The sequence below is a fragment of the Thamnophis sirtalis genome, unplaced genomic scaffold (assembly GCF_051295495.1).
Source record: "Thamnophis sirtalis isolate CommonGarterSnake01/CBP01778 unplaced genomic scaffold, rThaSir2_p1.2 scaffold_9, whole genome shotgun sequence".
NCBI classification, from domain to species: Eukaryota; Metazoa; Chordata; class Lepidosauria; order Squamata; family Natricidae; genus Thamnophis; species Thamnophis sirtalis.
In genome coordinates, this window is record NW_028261389.1 from 3315520 (window position 1) to 3342692 (window position 27173).

At 45.4% G+C, this 27173-nt stretch overlaps 1 protein-coding gene across 1 annotated transcript; it reads right to left on the reverse strand.

The window, feature by feature from the left end:
- LOC148044003 (uncharacterized) lies at window positions 1–26590 on the reverse strand. The gene is made up of 13 exons (XM_087722517.1): window positions 26559–26590; window positions 21901–21981; window positions 20692–20745; window positions 18046–18099; window positions 14678–14740; window positions 12958–13020; window positions 11060–11176; window positions 8523–8600; window positions 7028–7081; window positions 6557–6605; window positions 4952–5101; window positions 1153–1327; window positions 1–211 (listed from the first exon to the last, which is right to left on the reverse strand). Exons 2-13 carry the CDS (start codon window positions 21922–21924, stop codon window positions 1–3), a joined length of 1092 nt encoding a protein of 363 aa, XP_087578643.1. The 5' UTR covers window positions 21925–21981; window positions 26559–26590.
- Window positions 26591–27173: the final 583 nt, after the last annotated feature.

Genomic DNA, 27173 nt, shown 5'->3' on the forward strand with positions numbered 1-27173 from the left:
TCAACTGTACTCCATCCATACATCCCATTCTCTCTTCTCTTCCTGTCCTATGTCAATAACCACATCCTTTTTCCAAATGGATTTATTAACACAAATGTTGTTTACACAGAATATTTCAGGGGCAAAAAGCCTCCAGCTTTCAGTACAATTTGGAGATAATTGTCTTTGCTCTTCCTGATGCCACCTGTATGCTCTGCAGATGGTCACCTTCCTGGGAGAGAAGGGGGGGAAGAAAAACAAAGAAATATAAAAATATTTTAAGCGATCTGGAAGAGCGAGAAACAGAGAGCATGTGGGAATTGACAAACGGTTCAAGCCCCATCCTTAGGAAGCCTGGATCAGGATTCAGGTTTAAGGCAAAGACGTACGAGTCGAGGGAATAAGGTAGTAGGCTAGAAACCAGGAGACGGTGAGTTCTAGTCCTGCCTTAGCCATGAAAGCCGACTGGGTGACTTTGGGCCAATCAGCAGGAGATGGGAGTTCTAGGGCTTCTTTAGACATGAAAGCCGACTGGGTGACTTTGGGCCAATCACCAGGAGATGGGAGTTCTAGGCCTTCTTTGGACATGAAAGCCAACTGGGTGACTTTGGGCCAATCACCAGGAGATGGGAGTTCTAGTCCTGCCTTAGCTATGAAAGTTGGATGGGTGGCTTTGGGCCAATCACCAGGAAATGGGAGTTCTAGTCCTGCCTTAGCTATGAAAGCTGGCTAGGTGACTTTGGGCCAATCACCAGGAAATGGGAGTTCTAGTCCTGCCTTAGCTATGAAAGTTGGATGGGTGGCTTTGGGCCAATCACCAGGAAATGGGAGTTCTAGTCCTGCCTTAGTGATGAAAGCTGGCTAGGTGAATTTGGGCCAATCACCAGGAAATGGGAGTTCTAGTCCTGCCTTAGCTATGAAAGCTGACTGGGTGACTTTGGGCCAATCACCAGGAGATGGGAGTTCTAGGCCTTCTTTAGACATGAAAGCCAACTGGGTGACTTTGAGCCAATCATCAGAACATGGGAGTTCTAGTCCTGCCTTAGCTATGAAAGTTGGATGGGTGGCTTTGGGTCAATCACCAGAAGATGGGAATCGTAGTCCCTGCCTTAGCCATGAAACCTGACTGGGTGCAAAATGGCTCTCCTGCCCCCCCCCCCCTTGGGCTCCAACTCCCCTTTTCCTCTCTGGCACCTCCTTTCACAGCTCTGCTTAGAGGGAAACTGATTCGCGTTTCCACCGCAGCCGCCATAGATGAAGGGACGGCAGGCCTCCGTTTCCTGGTGAAAATACCACAGCACCACGTACTGCAGGCAGGCGCCCTCGTCCATCGGCCAGGCACAGGGATCTGCAACGCAGGACAAAGCCCCCATCCATTAAATTCAGACCACTAAGCTGGAAGGAAGGAGAGAGGGCGGGAGGGAGGGAGGGAGGGAGGAAGGAAAGAAGAAGGTGGAGGAAAGAAGAGAGGGAGGGAAGGAGAAGGGAAAGGAAAAAGGGAAGGGAAAATTAAGGAAGGAAGGAAAGAAAGAAAGAAGGGGTGGAGGAAGGAAGAGAGAGAGGGAAGGAGAAGGGAAAGAAAAAAGGGAAGGAAAATTAAGGAAGGAAGGAAAGAAAGAAAGAAAGGGGTAGAGGAAGGAAGAGAGGGAGGGAAGGAGAAGGGAAAGAAAAAAGGGAAGGGAAAATTAAGGAAGGAAGGAAAGAAAGAAAAGAAAGAAAGAAAGAAAGAAAGAAAGAAAGAAAGAAAGAGAAAGAAAGAAAGAAAGGGTAGAGGAAGGAAGAGAGGGAGGGAAGGAGAAGGGAAAGGAAAAAGGGAAGGGAAAATTAAGGAAGGAAGGAAAGAAAGAAAGGGTAGAGGAAGGAAGAGAGGGAGGGAAGGAGAAGGGAAAGGAAAAAGAAGGGAAGAAGGGAAGGGAAAATTAAGGAAGGAAGGAAGGGGGATGGAAGGGATGGTGGGAAGGAGAAGGGAAAGAAAAAAGGGAAGGGAAAATTAAGGAAGGAAGGAAGGAAGGAAAGAAAGAAAGAAAGAAAGAAAGAAAGAGGTAGAGGAAGGAAGAGAGGGAGGGAAGGAGAAGGGAAAGAAAAAAGGGAAGGGAAAATTAAGGAAGGAAAGAAAGAAAGAAAGAAAGAAAGGGTTGAGGAAGGAAGAGAGGGAGGGAAGGAGAAGGGAAAGGAAAAAGAAGGGAAGAAGGGAAGGGAAAATTAAGGAAGGAAGGAAGGAAGGAAGGGGGATGGAAGGGATGGTGGGAAGGAGAAGGGAAAGAAAAAAGGGAAGGGAAAATTAAGGAAGGAAGGAAGGAAAGAAAGAAAGAAAGAAAGAAAGAAGGGGTAAAGGAAGGAAGAGAGGGAGGGAAGGAGAAGGGAAAGAAAAAAGGGAAGGGAAAATTAAGGAAGGAAGGAAGGAAAGAAAGAAAGAAAGAAAGGGGTAGAGGAAGGAAGAGAGGGAGGGAAGGAGAAGGGAAAGGAAAAAGGGAAGGGAAAATTAAGGAAGGAAGGAAGGAAGGAAGGAAGGAAGGAAGGGGGATGGAAGGGATGGTGGGAAGGAGAAGGGAAAGAAAAAAGGGAAGAGAAAATTAAGGAAGGAAGGAAGGAAAGAAAGAAAGAAAGAAAGAAAGAAAGAAAGAAAGAAAGAAAGAAAGGGGTAGAGGAAGGAAGAGAGGGAGGGGGGGAAGGAGAAGGGAAAGGAAAAGGGAATAGGAAAATTAAGGAAGGAAGGAAGAAAGAAAGAAAGAAAGAAAGAAAGAAAGAAAGGGTAGAGGAAGGAAGAGAGGGAGGGAAGGAGAAGGGAAAGGAAAAAGAAGGGAAGAAGGGAAAATTAAGGAAGGAAGGAAGGAAGGAAGGAAGGAAGGAAGGAAAGAAGGAAGGAAGGAAGGAAGGAAGGGGGATGGAAGGGGCATGGAAGGGATGGTGGGAAGGAGAAGGGAAAGGAAAAACGAAAGGGAAGAAGGGAAGGGAAATTAAGGAAGGAGGAAAGGAAGAGAGGAGGGATGGAAGGAAGGATGGAATGAAGGAAGGAAGGGGGAGGAAGAGAAGGAGGGAGGGAGTGGTAAAGGAAGGATAGATCCAGATCCAGGAGAGATTTCCCAAAAGCCCCATAAAAAGGAGATTCAGAGATGCTGCTGCATTAGATTCCTTGAACATTGGTGACATTCGCCCTCTGGTTTTCTCCCAAAGGAGCAGAAAACGTGGAGAAAGAAAGAAAAGAAAGAAAGAAAGAAAGAAAGAAAGAAAGAAAGAAAGAAAGAAAGAGGCTTGGAAAGAAAGAGCATCAGTGATTCTCCTCCCCCTCCCAGGAAGGCCATCCATTACCTGTGTGAGCTTCCCCGCAGCCCCCCTCAAGGCCGGGGGGGGGGGGGGGGGAAACTTGCAGCTCATGGGGGGGGGGGGAGCATGCAAATAAATTAGCCACAATTCAAACACAGATCATTATGGGCTGCCACAAGACCCACCAACTGCCCCCCCCCTCCTGCTTATACAATACCTCACCAGGAAAATGCCAGGGGGAGGGGCAGGCGGAAGGAAGGATGGGTGGGTGGCTTTTGGGTTTTTACAACTTGGGCAAAATGAGTGAGTGTGTGTGTGTGTGTGTGAGAGAGAGAGAGAGAGAGAGAGAAAGAGAGCGGGGGGGGGGGGGAATAAGGCTGTTGGAGGGAGGGAGGGAGGGAGGGAAGGGAAGGGCGCATAGACCTTCGAGAGCTGGGATTCTCAACCTGAGCCACTTTGATGGGCGAACTACAAACCCCAAAATTCCCAAGCTGGCATCCATGCATATTCAAGTTGGCAAATTGGAACATACAGCAATATCGTTTCTTTCCTTTCCTTTCCTTTCCTTTCCTTCCTTCCTTCCTTCCTTCCTTCCTTCCTTCCTTCCTTCCTTCCTTCCTTCCTTCCTTCCTTCCTTCCTTCCTTCCTTGCATTGCTTTTTCTCCCTCAATATAGTCTTTCTTTCTTTCTTTCTTTCTTTTTTCTCCCTTCCTGACTCAATAATAGTTTTTCTTTCTTTCTTTCTTTCTTTCTTTCTTTCTTTCTTTCTTTCTTTCTTTCTTTCTTTCTTTCTTTCTTTCTTTCTTTCTTTCTTTCTTTCCTTCCTTCCTACCTCCTTTTTTTCTCCCTGCCTTCTGCCTCAATATAGTCTTTTTTCTTTCTTTCCTTCCTTCTGTCTCCCTTCTTCTCTTCCTTCCTGCCTCAATATAATCTTTTTTCTTTCTTTCGTTCTTTCTTTCCTTCCTTCTTTCTCCCTTCTTCTCTTCCTTCCTGCCTCAACATAGTCTTCCTTTCTTTTTCTTTCTTTCTTTCCTTCCTTCTTCCTCCCTCCCTTCCTGCCTCAATATTGTCTTTCTTTCATTCTTTTTCTTTCTTTCCTTCCTTCCCCCTTTTTTCTTCCTTCTCCCTCCCTCTCTTCTTTCCTGCCTCAATATTTGTTTCTCTCCATCTTTCTATCACTCTCTCTCTCTTCTCTCTTTATACCCCTCCCTCTCTTCCTTGCCTCCCCTTCCCTCTTTCAACTCTCTTTCTCCTTCCTTCCTTCCTTCCTTCCTTCCTTCCTTCCTTCCTTCCTTCCTTCCTTCCTTCCTCCCCCCTTCTCTTCCCTGTGTTAAGCAGCCATTGGAAGTTATAATGGCCCCGAAAGAGTAACTTTACAACCAGTCCTTGTACTACAACTCTCGCTGCTTCTCACAATAACACAATCCCATTTGAACGCTTCCCACTCAGCTTCTCACAAGAAGAGCCCATGGCCGTAAAATTTCAAGGGGTGGTTATGGGATGACCGTGGCGATTCCCTTAACATTCCCAAACAGGATTTGGTTGCTGTAACCCCCACTGCAATCATGTGATTTCCTCCTTAGTGGCCGGCCCCTTAGTGACAGAATTGCCCATCCCAATTGCGGTCTATAAGCGAGGACTACGTGTATATACATTTGTTAAATCAATGAATGGATGGAGGGGAGTTTCCCCATTACCAACCCAGTACCTTTCTGCTTCCCTTCTCTGGTTTTGCCCAGGGAGTCTCCTTCTTCTGCTGGATCTTTGCCCAGTGGTGCTTCCTCTGCCATCGGTTGGGCATCTGCCAAGGAGGTGGCACCCGACTCTGCCAGGCGTTTGGCTGCACAGATGTTTTTGTCTGCAGGAAAGGAAAAAAGAGGAAGAATCACGAAAAAAAAAAACTTCTCCATTGCTGCGGGAATTCCACTCATCCTACCACAAGTTCACAGCTGGGCATAGTTAGATTTGCACTGTAGATCCCACGTCAAGGGGAACCGAGTTTCGGGGGATTGCCCGGGATCGGTGATGACTTTGATGCCATCATCTTATTATAATGTGCCAACAAAGCAGATGTGATGTGATCTCTGCCTCCATTGCCCAGCTGTCTCAAGAATTCGAAGGGGAATGGACTTCAACTCCCATATTTCCACAGCTATCTCAAGAACAGGAAGATGAGTGGACTTCAACTCCCAGAATTCCCCAGTTGCCTCAAGAACTTGAAAATGGGTGGACTTCACATCCCAGAATTCCTCAGCTATCTCAAGAACCGGAAGATACCAGGACTTCAACTCCCAGAATTCCCCAGCTGTCTCAAGAATTTGAAGAGGAATGGACTTCAACTCCCATATTTCCACAGCTATCTCAAGAACAGAGCCGAGGTGGCGCAGTGGTTAGAGTGCAGTACTGCAGGCCACTTCAGCTGACTGCTGTCTGCAGTTCGGCGGTTCAAATCTCACCAGCTCAAGGTTGACTCAGCCTTCCATCCTTCCGAGGTGGGTAAAATGAGGACCCGGATTGTTGGGGACAATATGATGACTCTGTAAACCGCTTAGAGAGGGCTGAAAGCCCTATGAAGCGGTATATAAGTCTAACTGCTGTTGCTATTGCTAACAGGAAGATGAGTGGACTTCAACTCCCAGAATTCCTCAGCTATCTCAAGAACTGGGAGATATGTGGAATTCACATCCCAGAATTCCTCAGCTATCTCAAGAACCGGAAGATAACTGGACTTCAACTCCCAGAATTCCCCAGTTGCCTCAAGAACTGGAAGATACTGGGAACAGCCACAACTGGGGAATTCTGGGAGTTGAAGTCCAGCTATCTTCTGGTTCTTGAGATAGCTGAGGAATTCTGGGATGTGAAGTCCACCTATTTTCAAGTTCTTGAGGCAACTGGGGAATTCTGGGAGTTGAAGTCCAGCTACCTTCCGGTTCTTGAGTTAGCTGAGGAATTCTGGGATGTGAAGTCCACCTATTTTCAAGTTCTTGAGGCAACTGGGGAATTCTGGGAGTTGAAGTCCACCCACCTTCAAGCTGCTAAGTTTGAGAAACCCTGCCTTAGAGAATCAAAAGCCCAGAGCCGGGCTGTGATGTGAAAATAAATCACAGACTTTGACACTCTGCTAGCAAGAGGATTGTTTTAAATTAAGATTCTGCAGGAAAACCATCCCCACCCACTCACTGCTAAGGTCAAGGGCCACCCGCCCAGTTTCTGCTATGATTTCTCGATGTTTCCTCGTTTCTAACGAGAGGAAATTTCCTTTGCCGGCCGGGGATGTGCTGGCATTCAAATTGATCCAATTTACAGCCCTTACCATCCTTCCTGCTCATCTCGCTCCTGACAATGACCTCCACGTCTTCCGCCTGGGAAGAGAAGCACAAAAACGTGAGCTTAAGATCCCGCAACAGGCATGTTCCGGTCAGTTTCCTTCCCTTTTCAAGTTTCTTCAGCCCCATAAGTGTGCAAACAAAGCCAATGGGAGGTTCGCTCTGGTTATCAGGGAGCGACCGTTTTTCACACTTACGACCGTCGCAAAGCATCTCCGCGGTCACATAAATCAAAACTGAGACGCAACCGATTCATATTTATGACATTTGCAGCGTCCCGGGATCAGGTGACTCCCCCTTTTTTGTGGCCTTCCGACGAGAAACGTCGAACGGGGGGGGGGGGAGCCGGATTCACTTAACGACCGCATGGTTCACTTCACAACTGTATCCAAATGAGGTCGTAAGTCGAGGACTACCGGTAATCTGAAAGAAGACAACTTGAGTGTACTGTCACTTACAGAAATTCCTGGTTCTCCTTTTTCTCCCTTCCGGCCAGTGAGGCCTTTTTCTCCCTGTTAAAAAGATCCAGTAATAGTCAAAAACGTCCCATCATCAGACTGGCCTTGCATGGAGTTGGAAGGACCACTTTAAGAGTTCAGCTTTAAGACCTGTGGACTTCAACTCCCAGAATTCCCCAGCTGTCCTGAGAAGCTGAAATTGGATGGATTTCACATCCCAGAATTCCTCAGCTGCCTCAAGAACCTGAAGAGGAATGGACTTCACATCCCAGAATTCCTCAGTTATCTCAAGAACCGGAAGATGGGTGAACTTTAACTCTCAGAATTCTCCAGGTGTCTCAAGAACTTGAAAATTGGTGGATTTCACATCCAAGCATTCCTCAGCTATCTGGACTTCAACTCCCAGAATTCCCCAGCTGTCCTGAGAAGCTGAAAATGGATGGATTTCACATCCCAGAATTCTTCAGTTATCTCAAGAAGCGGAAGATGGGTGAACTTCAACTCTCAGAATTCTCCAGGTGTCTCAAGAACTTGAAAATTGGTGGATTTCACATCCAAGTATTCCTCAGCTATCTGGACTTCAACTCCCAGAATTCCCCAGCTGTCTCAAGAACCTGAAGAGGAATGGACTTCAACTCCCATATTTCCACAGCTGTCTCAAGAACCTGAAGAGGAATGGACTTCAACTCCCAAAATTCCCCAATTGCTTCAAGAACTTGAAAATAGATGGACTTCACATCCCAGAATTCCTCAGCTAACTCAAGAACTGGAAGATAGGTGGACTTCAACTCCCAGAATTCCTCAGTTTGTTTAAGAACTGGAAGATAGGGAATTCTGGGAGTTGAAGTCCTCAGGTCTTAAAGTCACCCAAGGTTGGACATCTCTGTTGTAGATCATACATAGTGCTTATTGGACATAAAGCTCAATGCTTTAGGACAAGATGTCTCCAAACTCAACCACTTGAAGACTTGTGGACTTCAACACCCACAATTCCTCAGCTATCTCAAGAACTGGAAGATAGCTGGACTTCCACTCCCAGAAGTCCTTAGCGTTCTCAAGATCTGGAAGATAGGGAATTCTGGGAGTTGAAGTCCTCAGGTCTTAAAGTCACCAAGGTTGGACATCTCTGTTGTAGATCATACACAGGGGTCTCCAAACTCAACCGCTTGAAGACTTGTGGACTTCAATTCCCAGAATTCCACAGCCAGCCATGCCATGCTGGCTGGGGAATTCTGGGAGTTGAAGTCCACAAGTCTTCCAGCGGCCAAGTTTGAAGGCCCTTCCTTGAGAAGCTTGGAAGGAAGATCCACCTGGCCCAGGAGGACAGGAAGGTAGGACATGTTACGTTGGCATGGGTTAGGGATGTACAACTGGTGGGGTCACAGAGAAGGACCTTCTCGGTGGTGGCCCCTTCTCTGTGGAACATCATTCCCCTGAGATAAAGACTTGAGGATTTCAGATGTTCAGATCTACTCTCGGACGATCAAATCCTCACCGTTTCTCCTTTCTTGCCGGGGCTCCCCGGGGGTCCCCGGAGGCAGAGCGAGGGTCTCCCTCTTCTTCCTTTTTCTCCCTGAAAGCAAAAAAAGAAGACTTTGTTGAAAAACGTGTGGCTTAATTCACGCTCTCCTTGTTATTTATTTATTGGCTTTTGCGCCTAAGGTGATACTAGAACTCACCATCTCCTGGTGATTGGCCCAAAGACACCCAGTGACTTTCATGGCTAAGGCGGGACTAGAACTCACTGTCTCCTGGTGATTGGCCCGAAATCACCCAGCGGACATTCATGCCTAAGGTGGGACTAGAACTCACAGTCTCCTGGTGATTGGGCCAAAGTCACCCAGCAGGTTTTCATGCTTTAAGGCAGGACTAGAACTCACATTCTCCTGGGGATTGGCCCAAAGTCACCCAGCCGGCTTTCATGCTGGCTGGCTGGGGAATTCTGGGAGTTGAAGTCCACCCTTCTTAAACTTACAGAAGTTGGGAAACAGAGCCGAGGTGGCGCAGTGGTTAAATGCAGCACTGCAGGCCACTTCAGCTGACTGCAGTTCTGCAGTTCGGCTGTTCAAATCTCACCGGCTCAGGGTTGACTCAGCCTTCCATCCTTCCGAGGTGGGTAAAATGAGGACCCGGATTGTTGTTGGGGGCAATATGCTGACTCTGTAAACCGCTTAGAGAGGGCTGAAAGCCCTATGAAGCGGTATATAAGTCTAACTGCTATTGCTATTGCTAATTCTGATTTAATGGGGATTAAATCTATACGTAAAGAAGTGTAAAAGTTTAGCCTAAGCAGAAAAAAAAAGCCTGCTTCCCTCCCCCTCTTTCTTTCTCATTTGAAAGTGCAGGAGATGAATAATGGATTTGAAATGAAAAGCTAAATTTAAATTCCAGTTGACTGTCAGAAAAAGCAAAAAAATTCCCAAGAGTAAATGCATTTTAATAATTGGAACGAAGATCGTAGTTTATCGTTTGATTCATTCACTTTAAAGGAGTCACATTTAATAGTTTTAAGTATTATTATTTTTTAAAAATTCGTGATGCCGGCTGAGATATTTAGCAGGCCCCAGACATAAATTTGTGTGACGAAAAAGACAAATGCATACAGGGATCAGTGAATCTGCCCCTCTAAAGGTAGTCCTCGACTTACGACGGTTCATTTAGTGACTGTTTGAAGTCACGACGGCACTGACAAATGCTGACTTAATGACCGTTTTTCACACTTACGACCACTGCAGTATCCCCTATGGTCACGTGGTCAAAATGCAGACGCTTGGCAACTGACTCATATTTATGACGGTCATAGTATCCCAGGGGTCACGTGATCCCCTTTTGCGACCTTCCGACAAGTAAAGTCCATGGGGAAGCCGGATTCACTTAACGACCGAGGTTACTCACTTCACAACTGCGGGGATTCAACTTAAGTAACGTTGCAGAAATAGTCGTCAAATGGGGCAAAACTCACTTAACGAACGTCTCCCTTAGCAACGGAAATTTGGGGCTCGATTGTGGTCGTACGTATTGTGGGAGGGCTACCAAGAATTGCTTTGCAGAAAATCCAGACTTTCAATTTAGCTCATGTGAATTCCTCTCATTCACATCCAGCAAAGTCCCGGCAAACGGTCTTTCAAGGGTGTATTTACAACCACAGACCTTATCAGGCTTGGAGAGCTGCCAGGCCGATATCTTCCAAACTCCACGCTGTAGCAGCAATTCCTCGGCAAGGAGTCAGGAACTGTCAGCCTCTGCTTTGCTATCGCTTCGGCTGTCATGAAACGGGGAGGGAGGGCATGGTATTTGGGAGGGGTTACTCATTGTGCTGGAGGAAGGTTCTGGAGTTCACCGGCTGATCGGACAACACATGCGTGGGTGTTTCCCGCCAGGACTAACGGCACCGACATTCCATCTTTGTGATGCCTTTTGAAGTTATCTCACACCTGACACTTGGAAGAATTATGATTGGACTGGAACTGTGATGCCAAGGGGTGGGGAATGGGCTATTCTATATATCAATTGCTTTCACGCCTAAATAATCAGACTTCGCTTCGCTATGCCTTTAATCATTCTTAATTAGTAAAAGTACACTTGATTTCCACACATGGAGTCTTGTGGTCTTTCTTTCCTAATTAATTAATGGAGAGGTGTTGACAGGAACAGATTTTCACCCTTATCCATTGAACTAATGTTCTCCTGCAAACTCCACTCCCCTTTCGCTCCTCTTTATTCCCTCTGGGAGGGGTCATTCACCGTCCACCTGTGGCCTTACTCCCGAGTTTGCCCTTGTTCCTTAACTGTTCCCTTCTCCTGACAGCTCTGCGCATGCGCACATCGGGAACAGGCTCCAGCTGTTCTTCTGCCTCACTGATGTCCGATTCCGAAGGCAGCTGATAACTGTCGGACGGCCCTGCCCCCCTCTCTGCCTCCGACGCAGAGCCCTCATCTGAGCCTTCCCCAGACTCCAGGATTGGCCCAAGTTCTTCCCCAACCCTCCTCACTGTCCGAATATGCTGGTGTCCCACAACACTTCCTTCTTACCTGTGATCCTGGATCACCTCGTGGTCCTTGGTTCCCCGTTGGCCCAGGAACGCCGGCCTTGCCAGGTAGGCCCCCTTGGCCCTTGAAGCCAGCCAATCCAGGAACACCTTTAGCACCCTGAAAATCCCCCCCCCCAAAGAGATAACTATGGTGTTGGAAGGAACATTTTTTAAAAATATCAGATTTTAATGAAGCTGAAAACCTTTTCTCCGTTGCTCCCGGGAATGAGACCGGATCAAAATTCCAGATTTTGGTGGGACATTGGGACGTTTTTATGAATGCGGGGAGGTGCTTCTCGGCACCACAATTTCTGCATAGATAAGTGGGATTTGTCTATCCGCATTCTTTTCTGCTAAAGCTGGAGGGTTGCTTGGGAAAAATTAAGATCTTTTTGTCCCTCTGAGCTTGGCTGTTTTCTTGCGGACGTTTCGATACCCAACTAGGCAACATCATCAGTGCTAGGAGGCTAGGAGCTAGAAGCAGACCCCCCATTGACTTCTAGCACTGAAAATGTTACCTAGTTTGGTAATGAAATGTCTGCAAGAAAAGGGTCAAGGTCAAAGAGCACCAAGGGACCCCACAGGCTTCCTTCTCTTCCTCCTCCTCCTCCTCCTCCTCCTCCTCCTCCTCCTCCTCCTCCTCCTCCTCCTCCTCCTCCTCCTCCTCCTCCTCCTCCTCCTCCTCTTCCACAAACCCCACCCCCTTCTAGTACTGATGATGTTACTTGGTTGGTTCATGAAATGTCTGGAAGAAAACCAGCAAGTTCAGAGAGGACCAAGGCCTCCACAGAACTTTCTTTATTTTCTTCTTTCTTTCTTTCTTTCTTTCTTTCTTTCTTTCTTTCTTTCTTTCTTTCTTTCTTTCTTTCTTTCTTTCTTTCTTTCTTTCTTTCTTTCTTTCTTTCTTTCTTTCTCTTTCTTTCTTTCTTTCTTTCTTTCTTTCTTTCTTTCTTTCTCTCTCTCTCTCTCTCTCTTTCTTTCTTACTTCTTTCCTTCCTGCCTCCTCCTCCTCTTTCCCCCCTCTGCTCCTGCCTCTCCTCCTCCTCCTCTTCCTCCTCTTTTTCTTCTCCTCCTCCTCTTCTTCTTCTTCTCCTCCTCCTCTTCCCCCCTCTGCTCCTCCCTCTCCTCCTCCTCCTATTCTTCTTCTTTTTCTTCTTCTTGTTCTTCTCCTCCTTTCCTCCTCCTCTTCTTCTTCTCCTCCTCCTCTTCCCCCCTCTGCTCCTCCCTCTCCTCCTCCTCCTCTTCTTTTCTTCTTCTTGTTCTTCTCCTCTTCTCCTCCTCCTCCTCTTCTTCTCCTCCTCCTCTTCCCCCCTCTGCTCCTCCCTCTCCTCCTCCTCCTCCTCCTCTTCTTCTTCTTTTTCTTCTTCTTGTTCTTCTCCTCCTCTCCTCCTCCTCCTCCTCCTCTTCTCCTCTCCTCCTCCCCTCTGCAAACCCCACTCTCTTCTATCAAGGATCAAACCAATATACATATCTTAAAACCACTTCTTCCCCTATTAAACCCACCAGAGTCCAACCCACATACCCCATTGCCCTTTCACCACCCGTCCATCTGCTGCCAACCGTAATACTTTGAGATGGTACATTCTGGATTATTCCAGAACCCAGCCTCATTTTATTATTTAAAATAGACCGTCCAGCCTCTGGGGGACAACAGGAGCAGCCTCTGGATGCCAGAAATTAAATAAAAGATAATGCCTCTGCGGAGATAATGTCCTAATAGCCAGACGCCTGGAGCAACAGGGTTAAACGTGCCACGCAGGGCCCACCTTGAACAAACCATCATTGGAGAAACGTGACATCCGCAGAGCACGCAGGGATCGGGATAACCTTGTTTGCAAGGGGTTGATGGATGTCCTACCACAAACTGACCTTTGTTAAGATGACATTTGCAGACCTCACCTTTTCTCCTTTCTGGCCAAAAATTCCTTTGGGACCATCCGTGCCCGACAAGCCACGTTCTCCCTAAGCAGAGTGCAAAAGTCGAGGTCAGCGTGCTTGAATAAAATAAAAAGAAAACTTACCAATGCTCTTGGAGAGAGAAAAAGGAGTTTGGAAATGAAGAAAAGCTAAAAAAAAAATATAAGCAGACAACCCACTTAGATAAAGATATAAAACTGTTAGTATGGGTATGATGAGAATAATGATGTTTAATTGAAATAGGAGCCAGCCGTGCGCAGCAGCTGCCAAAAAGGCCAACACAGTTTTAGGCTGCATCAACAGAGGGAGAGAATCAAGATCACATGAAGGGTTAATCCCACTTTATAATGCTTTGGTAAGGCCACACTTGGAATATTTGCATTCAGTTTTGGTTGCCACAGTACAAAAAAGATGTGGAGACTCTGGAAAGAGGGCAGAGAAGAGCAAGAAAGAGGATTAGGGGACTGGAGGCTGAAACATATGAGGAACGGTTGCAGGAACTGGGAATGTCTCGTTTAATGAAAAGAAGAACTAAGGGTGACATGAGAGCATTATTCCAATATCTCAGGGGTTGCCCCAAAGAAGAGGGAGTCAAACTATTCTCCAAGACACCTGAGGGCAGGACAAGAAGGGGGCTCTGCTCATCTCCGTTTCAAAGCCGAAGAGCCAGCGCTGCCCAAGGACGTCTCCGTGGTCATGTGGCCGGCATGACTCAACGCCGAAGGCGCATGGAAGGCTGTTCCCTTCCTACCAAAGGTGGTTCCTATTTTTCTACTTGCATTTTTTACGTGCTTTCGAACTGCTAGGTTGGCAGAAGCCGGGACAAGTTACGGGAGCTCACTCCGTTATGCAACGCTAGGGATTCGAACAAACTGCCGACCTTTCTGATGGACAAGCCTAGTGTCTTAGCCACTGAGCCACCATGTCCCTCATGTTTACATGGTATATATTGGAAGTGGTTTCCCTTTGACAGCTGTGTGCAATGAAATTTCATTTTAATGTATGCCAATTAGTGTACATTTAACTGACAATAAATATTACTTTCTTTTCTATTCTATTCTGTTCTGTTCTATTCTAATTCTATTCTATTCTAATTATTCTATTCTATTCTTTATTCTTATTCTATTCTATTCTATATTCTATTCCATTCTTTATTCTTATTCTATTCTAATTATTCTATTCTTTATTCTTATTCTATTCTATATTCTATTCTATTCTAATTATTCTATTCTATTCTTATTCTTATTCTTATTCTTTATTCTTATTCATTCTTATTCTTTATTCTTATTCATTCTTATTCTTATTCTATTCTATATTCTATTCTATATTCTTATTATAATTCTATTCTATTCAATTCTATTCTTTATTCTTATTCTAATTAGTCTATTGTATTCTATTCTTTATTCTATATTCTATATTCTATATTCTATATTCTATATTCTATATTCTATATTCTATATTCTATATTCTATATTCTATATTCTATATTCTATATTCTATATTCTATATTCTATATTCTATATTCTATATTCTATATTCTATATTCTATATTCTATTCTATTCTTTATTCTTATTCTATTCTATTCTATATTCTATTCTATACTCTATTCTAAGTTCACATCTCTCCTAGTGTTGGGCTGGGGAATTCTGGGAGTTGAAGTCCGCTTATCTTAAAGCACCTTTAAAAGGGCCTGTATTTTACCTTTGATCCCTGGATTCCTTCTGCACCTGGGATTCCTGGTTTGCCAGTGATGCCACCTTCCCCCTGTACACCGAAGGAGAGACAGAGAACTTAATTAGGAAGGAAGGAGGGAGAAGGAGAAAGGAAGGCGGGAATGAAAAAAGGAGAAAGGAAGGGAGGGGGGAAGAGAGAGGAAGGAAGGGAGGAGGAAGGAAAAAGGAAGGTGGGAAGGAAAGGAAGGAGAAATTGAGAAAGGGAGGAAAAAGAGAGGAAGGACGGAGGGAGAAGGAGAAAGGAAGGAGGGAATGGGAAAAGGAGAAAGGAAGGGAGGGGGAAGAGAGGAAGGAAGGGAGGAGGAAGGAAAAGGAAGGTGGGAAGGAGAAATTGAGAAAGGGAGGAAAAAGAGAGGAAGAAAGGGAATGGAAAAAGGAGAAAGGAAGGGAGGGGGAAGAGAGAGGAAGGAAGGGAGGAGGAAGGAAAAAGGAAGGTGGGAAGGAAGGGAGGGAGAAAGGAAGAGAGGAATGAAGGGAGAGAGGGAGTAAAGAGTGTGGAAGGAAGGAGGGGGAAGGAGAAAGAAAGGAGGGCGGGAAAAAGGAAGGAGGAAAGAGAGGAAGGCAGGGAGGAGGAAGGAAAAAGGAAGGTGGGAAGGAAGGGAAGGAGAAAAGGAGGAAGAAAGGAAAATAGGAAGGAAGGAAGAAGGAAGGAGAGAGGACGAAAGAGTTGAAGAGGGCAGGAGGAAAGAAGGGAGGGAGAGAGCAAAAAGAAGGGAAGGATGGATGAAGGAAGGAAGGAAAGAACAGAAGGAGAAAGGGAGGAAGGGAAGGAGGAAAGAAAGAGGAAGGAAGGAGATGGAGAAAAAGAAGGAAGGCGGTAGAAGGGAAGGAAGGATCGTAGAAGCAGGAGTGAAACAAAGGTAAATATTTTTAAATCTATATTTACACCTGCACCACTCCCTCAGCTCTCCATTCCCTCCATCTTTGTGAATCCTTCCACCCCATCCTTCTGCGGCCTTGGGTTCGAAACTCCCCCATCTCTCTCCTCCCTCCCCTTCTGCAGGACCTCACCAACTCCCTCCAAGCCCAACCTTCTCCAGCTTCTTCTGGGCCCATCCTCTCTTCCTCCCAAGGTTGGTCTCCAGTGAGCCCATCCGTATCCATCCTCCCCCCTGCTTCCACGCTCTTCCTTTCCAACCCGTTCCTCCCTCCCTTGGGCATTCACTCCACGTTCTCCCCGGCACCCACTCAATCTTGACTCAACCCTTCTTGGTTGCGTGAGCCGCTTCGGAAGTCACGCCCACCGCTTCTCAGTCACTCAGCTGTGACAACCAGACAGCCAAGTGGGCGCAATAGCAATAGCAATAGCAGTTAGACTTATAATGCCGCTTCATAGGGCTTTCAGCCCTCTCTAAGCGGTTTACAGAGTCAGCATATTGCCCCCAACAACAATCCGGGTCCTCATTTTACCCACCTCGGAAGGATGGAAGCCTGAGTCAACCTTGAGCCGGTGAGATTTGAACAGCCGAACTGCAGAACTGCAGTCAGCCTGCAGTGCTACATTTAACCACTGCGCCACCTTGGCGCAGACCCACTCTGACGTGAATGTCTAGGGCAGAGGGGGGGGTGGTATTCCTACAGGTTTGGACCGGTTTGGCCGAGCCAGTAGTAACTTGGCGGCCTGGGTCGCGGGAACCGGCAGCGGCCCAGGCCTGCCACGCCCGCGAACCGGTTCTCCCCTGGCGCCGCCATCTTGATTCTCATTGCAGAAATGTATTTATTTGTTATCTTTTAATTTTTTAAGGTTTCGCACATGCGCAGACCTTTTTACTTGCAAATGTGCACACGTGTGTGCAAGCGAAGGAAGCATGCACGCACACAATTTTTCCTCGCACTAAACCGCCAGTCATGCTGGTAGCAACCCACCACTGGCCTAGGGAGATTCTCAGTCATCCAGGTCATTTTTGTCTCGCAGGGGGCTTCCCCCACCCCACTTCGAATGGCCTGGGAGTTTGAACGGTATCTAAAGTAAAATTGCAGGCTAAAGGAACAGTTTGCACCACTCAGGTGGCCCTGAGGACACAGGTAACTCTCCAAGTGGCCTCAATGACCCTCTAAAAGGATGCAAATGACCAGCTGCCTGCAAGGAGTATCAATCCTTCCATCTTCCACCATTTAGTCAGAGCTGAAGAAGCTTCTTGGTAAGAAGCGAAACGTATTTAAAGACACAAATAAACCTCCAAGTGGCCTCAACGACCCACTAAAAGGATGCAAATGACCAGCTGTCTGCAAGGGGTATAAATCCTTCCATCCCCCACCATTCGGTCAGAACTGATGAAGCTTCTTGGATGAGAAGCGAAATGTCTTCAAAAGAAAAACCTCCAAGTGGCCTCAACGACCCACTAAAAGGATGCAAATGACCAGCTGTCTGCAAGGAGTATCAATCCTTTCATTCCCCACCATTCAGCCAGAGCTGAAGAAGCTTCTTGGGAGGAGAAGTGAAATGTCTTCAAAGAAAAAAAATGGGAAAACCCAGCTGCCTCTTGAAAAAGCACCTTTGGGGCAGCCAAGACCTGGGTGGCTGAGAATCTCCGCAGGTTTTTAGCTATACAATTTGAGATGGAGACCCTGTGAATGGTGTGGGAGTAGGAATGGATTTAAAGGGAATTCATCTCCAGCAAAGACCCAGCCAATAGTCTTTCAAGGGTGAATAAACAACCACAGACCTTATCAGGCTTGGAGAGCAGCCAGGGCCGATATCTTCCAAACTCCACGCTGTAGCAGCAATTATTTGGCAAGGAGTCAGGAACAGATCTTCACTCTAATGAATTGAATTAATTGTCTCCTGCAAACTCCACTCCCCTTTCGCTCCTCTTTATTCCCTATGGGAGGGGCCATTCACTGTCCACCTGTGCCATTACTCCCCAGTTTGCCCTTGTTCCTTAGCTGTTCCCTTCTCCTGACAGCTCTGCAGAGGCTCACACTGAGAACAGGCTCCAGCTGTTCTTCTGCCTCACTGATGTCTGACTCCGAAGGCAGCTGATAATTGTCAGACGGCCCTGGCTTCCTCTCTGCCCCCGACACAGAGCCCTCATCTGAGCCCTCCCCAGACTCCAGGACTGGCCCTTGTTCCTTAGCTGTTCCCTTCTCCTGGCAGCTCTGTGCATGCACACATGGGGAACAGGTTCCAGCTGTTCTTCTGCCTCACTGATGTCTGACTCCGAAGGCAGCTGATAACTATCGGACGTCCCTGTCCCCCACTCTGCCTCTGACGCAGAGCCTTCCTCAGAGCCTTCCCCAGACTCCAGGACTGGCCCAGGTTCCTCCCCAACCTCCTCACTCTCCGACTCTGCTGCCAGATCCGCTGGCCGATGGCGGGCCACAACAGGTGCTTACCTTCACGCCATCAGACCCGGGAAATCCCGTCTTCCCTTGCAAGCCGCGTAAACCCTGAGGATAAAGACGGCCAGAATGAGAGACTTTACAGGGGGAACCCTCAACTTACGACCGCAACTGAGCCAGAAAATCTCTGTGGCTAAGCAAGACGTTTGCTAAGTGAGCTTTTCCCCGTGTTACGAACTCTCTTGCCTCCGTTGTTAAGCGAATCGCTGCCGTTGATTAGTTAGTAATCTGGTTGCTAAGTGAATCTGCTCCCCCCCCCCCGTGCATTTCGGCTTGTCGGAAGGATCGCAAAAGGGGATCGCGTGACCTTGGGGACCCGTGATCAATGGTCGTTAAGTGTGAAAAATGGTCACGTCCCTTTTCTCAGTGCTTCTGTAACGTTGAACGGACACTAAATGATCGGTCGTTAAATCAGGGACTATCTGTATGGGCTACTTTTGGGTGGCTGGCACATTTTCAGGGAATCTAGAAGAAGATAAGTAAGGAAACGGAAGTAAGGGAAAAAGCAAGTCGAAGGAATCAGAGTGAGGCTGTGACCAGGGGGGCCTTTGCCCAGGTTCGCCTGGTGCACCAGTTGCGGCCCTATTTGGACCGGGAGGCACTTCAAACAGTCATTCACGCCCTCGTCACCTCAAGACTGGATTACTGTAATGCGCTCTACTTGGGGCTGCCCCTGAAAAGTGTTCGGAGACTACAATTAGTCCAGAATGCAGCCACGCGAGCGATATTGGATGTACCAAGGTACACTCATACTACACCTCTCCTCCGTGAGCTGCACTGGCTTCCCATTGGTCTCCGAGCACGATTCAAGGTGCTGGTTATCACCTTTAAAGCCCTACATGGCCTAGGACCCGGATACCTGCGAGACCGTCTTCTGCCACATACCTCCCTTGGTTCCACCACAAAACCGCGCTCGACTAAACCGCGTCCGACTAAACAGCGTAGCTGACGTCATCAACAGGGCGACAACAGCGCGGAGACAGAAGCACGCTGTAAACCCTAAACCTAAAATTAACCCCTAAACCTAAACCTAACCCCCCTAAACCTAACCCTAAACCTAACCCTAAACCTAACCCTTAACCTAACCCTTAACCTAACCCTTAACCTAACCCTAAACCTAACCCTAAACCTAACCCTAACCCTTAACCTAACCCTAAAGCTAACCCTAAAGCTAACCCTAACCCTTAACCTAACCCTAACCCTAACCCTAACCCTAACCCTAACCCTTACCTTAAGTTGAATCGGCTTGCTTTCAAAGCGCTATTTAAAGCGCCCTTCTTTCTCCGCGCTGGCTGTTGTCGCCCTGTTGATGACGTCAGCGACGCGGTTTAATCCGGCGCGGCTTAGTCGAGCGCGGTTTTGACGGGTCACGACCTCCCTTAAACTGATAAGATTGCACAGGATGGGCCTTCTCCGGGTGCCTTCAGCGGGACAATGCCGGCTGGCGACGCCTCGGAGTAGGGCCTTCTCTGTTGCCGCTCCGACCTTATGGAACGAGCTGCCCCCAGAGATCCAGGCCCTACCCACTCTCATGGCCTTCCATAAAGCTATTAAAACCTGGCTTTTCCGGCAGGCTTGGGGCTGTTGACCTCTTGATTGAGGTCCAGCCCCGCTCTGATTGGGTGTATGTTGTGCTTCTTTTTAACTTTGTTGTGTCCTATTGTTTTTAAATTCTTGTTTAATATTTTCATTTCTGTAAGCCGCCCGGAGTCCTTCGGGATTGGGCGGCCTAGAAATTCAATAAATGAAATGAAATTATATAAATGAAATGCGTGAGCAAATTTGCAGGCTGGGGAATTCTGGGAATTGAAGCCCGCTCATCTTTCCAATAGGCAAGTTTGAGAAACTCCAGATTAAAAGCCTGGCCTTAAAACAGCAGCAACCAACTGGTGGTTCGTGGACCACTGGTGGTCCCCGGGAAAATGTTGGTGGTCCTCAAGAAAAAATACTTGCATTTTTTAATATTGCACTAAATCAGGGGTCCTCAAACTACGCCCCCTGGGACGGTTGCATGCAATGGACGCTTGTGTTGCTGCAGAGAGTCTCCCCTTTTGGGGTCTTTTTGTGAGGGTCGGAGGGGGGGGCAGAAATTCCCACTTGGGGTCTGCTTCAGCCTCCTGGGGCTTTGGGCGAAGGCTGGAGGGAAGAGACGCTGGTGGGGAAGAGCCGGAGGGTCTCGTTCCAGTGAGACGGCATCATGGCCTGGAACTGGCTGACTGTCTCAGCCCGCTGAGCCTCCAGGCACCATCACCTGGCCTTGCACTCCCACAGGTCTTCCCTCTGCTTGGAAAGCCTATGCGCCTAGTCCTCATTGAGGTGCTTCTGCTGAGCCGCCTCCTCGGTCAGATCCAATTTGAACTCTTTTGCCAACTCTTTCTCCTGGGGGCTGCTTAGCTCCAGCAACGGCTTCCGGTTGGGGCCCTAAGGAGCCCGGGCGGGTAGGCGAGGCGCCCTTTGACGTGAGTGACATCGAGTTGGCCACGCCCACCCAGTCACATGACCACCTTGCCGCCCCCCCCCCCCCCCCAGCCGGCCATTAGGCAGATCACATTAGTGGTCCGCGGGATTTTAAATTATGAATTTAGTGGTCCTTGAGGCCCCAAAAGGTTGGGGATCCCTGCCTTTAAAAATGCACATTACCTTTGAGCCTTTCCGGCCAGGGTCTCCGGCTGTTCCGGCAAGTCCTTTTTCACCCTAAAAAGACGGAATCAGCGCAATTCACTTGTGGAGGAAGAAAAAGAGCAAGGCTGACATACGAAACCCTCCCACGCACGCCAATAAAATTTTGAGGAGCATAATAAAATCGGCTAAAACGAATGTGTGTTGTGAATTTTAAATTATTTTTATTTTTTCCCTTTTTCTTTCGCTTTGCAAGCCGCCCAGAGTCCTGCGGGATTGGGCGGCCTATAAATTTAATAAATAAAAATAAATAAATATAAATAAAACTGGCCCAACTCCAGTTTCCTTCCGTAAACGTTACTTCGTTAACTTCAGGTTCTGCAAATTTCTCAGTGGAAGATTATAATTTTCAATTCCGGTTTCGCTTGGATCCAGCTGCTGATTGGAGCTGTGTACTTCAGGGGGTGAGGGGGTGAGGGGTTCTCGTTTAGCGTCGACCTCTTACGTCAAGCCTCACCGATTGCAAGAAGCAACCAACTCTCTCCCTGCCTTTCTCCCAAGCGACGATAAATGGGACGTTGCCTGAGATCCGTCAGTTAAAGGATGAACGGACGAAAAACATTCGGGTGTCAATTACAAGCGAGGAGAAAACCGTCCTTAAAAAGCACTGATGGTGCTAACAAGTTGGGTCATGAAATGTCTGCAAGAAGACAACTAAGCTCAGAAAAAACCAAAGATCCTTCAGTCCTTCTCCACTCCTCAACCTCACTCCTTTCTAGCACTGATGATGTTCCTTAGTTGGGTCATGAAATGTCAAGAAAACAACTAAACTCAGAGAGCACCAAGGACCACACAGTCGTTGTTGTCCTCCTCCTCCTCCTCCTCCTCCTCCTCCTCCTCCTCCTCCTCCTCCTCCTCCTCCTCCTCCTCCTCCTCCTCCTCCTCCTCCTCCTCCTCCTCTTAAACAAATCCCGCTCCCTTCTAGCACTGATGATGTTCCTTAGTTAGGTCATGAAATGTCAAGAAAACAACTAAACTCAGAGAGCACCAAGGACCACACAAGTCGTCGTCGTCGTCATCCTCCTCCTCCTCCTCCTCCTCCTCCTCTTAAACAAGTCCCGCTCCCTTCTAGCACTGATGATGTTCCTTAGTTGGGTCATGAAATGCCTGCAAGAAAAACAACCCAGCTCGGAGAGCACCAAGGACTCCACAGTCCTAAAAATTCCTTACCGACTCTCCTTTTTGCCCCTGCATGCCTCGATCTCCTTTTTCCCCTTTCGCTCCATTCCTCCCATTCAGGCCCGCAGTTCCCTGTAAGGAGTCAAATTGATTTATTCACAGTCCCAGTCTGGGAAACTGTAAAGGGCTTTGAAACCTGAGTCGAGAAACTAAGAAGGATTCATGGAGCCTATAGATAAAGTATAGGAAAAAACAGGAAGTTCTCAACTTATAACTGTAAATGAGCCCAAAATCATGGCTGTAGTGTGTGGAGGTCATTAAGCAAGTCACCAGATGACTACATCCAATTTTACATATTTTTTTGCAGACGTTTCAAAGTTAAATAGCATTTGTATGCTGCCCAATCCCGAAGGACTCCGGGCGGCTAACAATACAATACAATGCTATTAAGTGAACACTGTGATTGTTAGATTGTTAAACCAATGGTTCACTATGGGCTTGCTTTGCCAAAACCCTGGTAAAATGTTATCACAGATGTGGATGCCACAAATGGCTATAAATATGAGAGAGAGAGGGGGGGGAGGGAGGGAGGGAGGGAGGAACAGAGAGAGAGGGGGGTGTCATTTTATTTTGACCCCTGAAATAAGTCTTATTTTTTTTGAGGTTCAGGAGGCGGCGAGCGTGGTCACCTCATGGCTGCTGCTGTCTGTGTTGCAATATTTTCACGGAGGGCTTATTTTAGTTCATGCGCTCAAAAGCCCGATTGGGCTTATTACACGGGGAGGTCTTATTTTCAGGGAAACAGGATAGATGATAGATAGATAGATAGATAGATAGATAGATAGATAGATAGATAGATAGATAGATAGATAGATGATGGATAGATGATGGATGATGGATGATGGATGATGGATGATAGATGGATAGATAGATGATAGGTAGGTAGGTAGGTAGGTAGGTAGGTAGGTAGATAGATGATAGATAGATAGATAAATAAATAGGAGATAGATAGATAGATAGATAGATAGATAGATAGATAGATAGATAGATAGATAGATAGATAGATAGATAGAAAGAAGGAAAGAGAGAGATAGATGCCGGATAGATACACAGATATAAGATAGATGATAGATAGATAGATAGATAGATAGATAGATAGATAGATAGATAGAAAGATAGATAGATAGATAGATAGATAGATAGATAGATAGATAGATAGATAGATAGAAAGAAAGAGATAGATGATGGATAGATAGATAGATATGATAGATAGATGATAGATATAAGAGATGATAGAAAGATAGAAAGATAGATAGATGATAGATATAAGATAGATAGATGATAGATAGATATAAGCTAGATGATAGAAAGAAAGATAGATAGATAGATAGATAGATAGATAGATAGATAGATAGATAGAAAGAGAGAGATGATGGATAGATAGATACAGATAGATATGATAGATAGATGATAGATATAAGAGATGATAGAAAGATGGATAGATGATAGATAGATATAAGAGATGATAGAAAGAAAGAAAGAAAGAAAGAAAGAAAGATAGATAGATAGATAGATAGATAGATAGATAGATAGATAGATAGATAGATAGATAGATAGAAAGAGAGAGATAGATGCCGGATAGATACACAGATATAAGATAGATGATAGATAGATAGATAGATAGATAGATAGATAGATAGATAGATAGATAGATAGATAGAAAGATAGATAGATAGATAGATAGATAGATAGATAGATAGATAGATAGATAGATAGATAGATAGATAGAAAGAGATAGATGATGGCTAGATAGATAGATATGATAGATAGATGATAGATATAAGAGATGATAGAAAGATAGAAAGATAGATAGATGATAGATATAAGATAGATAGATGATAGATAGATATAAGCTAGATGATAGAAAGAAAGATAGATAGATAGATAGATAGATAGATAGATAGATAGAAAGAGAGAGATGATGGATAGATAGATACAGATAGATATGATAGATAGATGATAGATATAAGAGATGATAGAAAGATGGATAGATGATAGATAGATATAAGAGATGATAGAAAGAAAGAAAGAAAGAAAGATAGATAGATAGATAGATAGATAGATAGATAGATGATAGATATAAGATAGATATATGATAGATAGATATAAGCCAGATGATAGATAGAAAGAAAGAAAGATAGATAGATAGAAAGAAAGAAAGAGAGAGATGATGGATAGATAGACAGACAGATATGATAGATATGATAGATGATTGATATAAGAGATGAGAGAAAAATAGATAGATAGATAGATAGATAGATAGATAGATAGATATAAGATAGATAGATGATAGATAGATAGATAGATAGATAGATATAAGATAGATGATAGAAAGAAAGAAAGAAAGAAAGAAAGAAAGAAAGAAAGAAAGATAGATAGATAGATAGATAGATAGATAGATAAGATGATAGACAGGAGAGAGATACACACACTCACACACAGAGACAGAAATAGATAGATGATGGATGGATGGATGGATGGATGGATGGATGGATAGGGATAGCATCACTTAAAATAATAAAAAAGATAACTTCCTACTTATCTTGTGCAAAAGAGAGAGAATAAAATGGAAGGCAATAAATATATCTTTCTCGCCCAACAAATCACTTTGCAAATTGATGTGCCATTAGAGGCTGTTGATTCACCGCGTAATCGGCCTCAGAGAACATCCACGCATCCTGCCCTTCGCTGGAGGCAGCGGTGATGGAGCTGGGCTGGGGCAGCGGCTGGCGTGCCCACAGAGAGGGTCTCTGGGTGCCACCTTTGGCGTGCGTGCCATCGGTTTGCCACCATGGATCTAGACTGAGAATGGGAACCACCCCAGAAAGAAAAACCTCCGAGCAACTTCTTCATTATCTCCAAGAAATCACCAAAAAACGATTCTTGGTGCCCCCAAAAGGCTGATTTTGCCCGCAGGGATAAAAATGAAGGTACGAAAGAAGCTACATCACAGGAGAAATTCTGCCTCTCCCTGAACAAACAAGGCACAAGCTTCAGTCAGGCAAACAGCTGTTAATATTTATCCTCTGGTAATTGGCCTTTTCAGTGCCCCAAAAATAAATAAAATCAAGATAGAGAAAGCCTCAATAAAGGTCATTTAGAAAAAGGGAAGTGTTGACCAAGTGCCGGAAAGAGCAAATAGGACATCACGAACGAAGCAGAAAACCTGGCGGACTATAGATAGGGAAATACGGGTAGTCCTCGACTTACGACCAGAATGGGGGCCTGAGATTTCTGTGTGGTTAATCGGGACAGGGGTTAAAGTGAATTTTGCTCCACTTGGCAATCTTTCTTGCCGCTGTGGTTAAGTGAATCACTGCAGTTGTGACTGCAAGAAAAGGAAGGAAGGAAGGAAGGAAGGAAGGAAGGAAGGAGGGAGGGAGGGAGGGAGGGAGGGAGGGAGGGAGGGAAGGAAGGAAGGAAGGAAGGAAGGAAGGAAGGAAGGAAGGAAGGAAGGAAGGAAGGAAGGAAGGAAGGAAGGAAAGGAGATTATTTCCAAATTACAATAAATCCAAAATATTGAATGAATGAATAAATAAGATGCCATCCAACTTACAGCAAAATCAACAAAAGGAGGGATAAAAGGATGGATGGATGGAAGGAAGGAAGGAATAAGATTTCCAACTTACAATAAATTCAAAATATTGACCGAATGAATGAATAAGATGCCATCCAACTTACAGCAAAATCAATGGAACGAAGGATGGATGGATGGATGGATGGATGGATGGATGGATGGATGGAAGGAAGGCAGGAAGGAAAGAATCAGGTGACTTCTAACTTACAATAAATCAAAAACAATCAATGAATGAATGAATGAATGAATGAATGAATGAATGAATGAATGAATGAATGAATGAGATGACACCCAACACAGCAAAATCAACAAAAGGAAGGATGGAAGGAAGGATGGAAGCAAGGAAGCAAGGAAGGAAGGAAGGGAGATTATTTCCAAATTACAATAAATTCAAAATATTGAATGAATGAATAGATAAGATGCCATCCAACTTACAGCAAAATCAACAAAAGGAGGGATAAAAGATGGATGGATGGATGGATGGATGGATGGATGGAAGGAAGGAAGGAAGGAAGGAAGGAAGGAAGGAAGGAATAAGATTTCCAACTTACAATAAATTCAAAATATTGAATGAATGAATAAATAAGATGCCATCCAATTTACAGCAAAATCAACGGAACAAAGGATGGATGGATGGATGGATGGATGGAAGGAAGGAAGGAAGGAAGGAAGGAAGGAAGGAAGGAAGGAAGAAGATTTCCAACTTACAATAAATTCAAAATATTGAATGAATGAATGAATAAATAAGATGCCACCCAACTTACAGCAAAATCAATGGAAGGAAGGATGGAAGGAAGGCAGGAAGGAAAGAATCAGGTGACTTCTAACTTACAATAAATCTAAAACATTGAATGAATGAATGAATGAATGAATGAATGAATGAATGAATGAATGAATAAGATGACACCCAACTTACAGCAAAATCAACAAAAGGAAGGATGGAAGGAAGAAAGGAATAAGATGACTTCCAACTTACAATAAATCCAAAATATTGAATGAACGAATAAATAAGGTGATATCCAATTTACAGCAAAATCAAAGGAAGGAAGGAATAAGATGACTTCCAACTTACAGCAATTCCAATCAGACCTGGTTCTCCAATTTCACCCTGCCCAGGAAAAGAAAATTACAGAGACAATTTTAAATGCCCAAAGGACCATCATGAACTTGCCACCAAAATGGATCATAAATAGTCGGTTGTATTTCGTCGAAATCTCAGAGTTGTTTCACTGACCTTCTGCCCCACCGGTCCTCTTCGGCCAAATAAACCCATGATTCCTTTGGCCCCTGGATCTCCTTTCATCCCCTAGTGGGAAAAAAAATAATAAAGATAAATTTCTCTCCGATTTTTTTTTTAACTTAACAACTGCCTTTCTCAGCAACGGACCTTCTGTTCGCAGCTGTGGTCGTAAGTCGAGGACTGCCTATACATTGTAATTTAGGATTAGGAGGGGAAACGTGCTATTACTGTGGCACTTAATAATATTCTATATCATCTTCCATTAAACAATGTCCTCTGGGTACAAAATGTCTCTGTACAATTACCATCAAGATTTACAATATTTGTTGCATTGATGATAATTCTCTAATCTTATAATATTAATAATCAGCATTATAACTATTCATTTCTCCCTCTTAACATAATCTTCTAATGTAAACATAATATTATATTTGAGTATGGTCATCT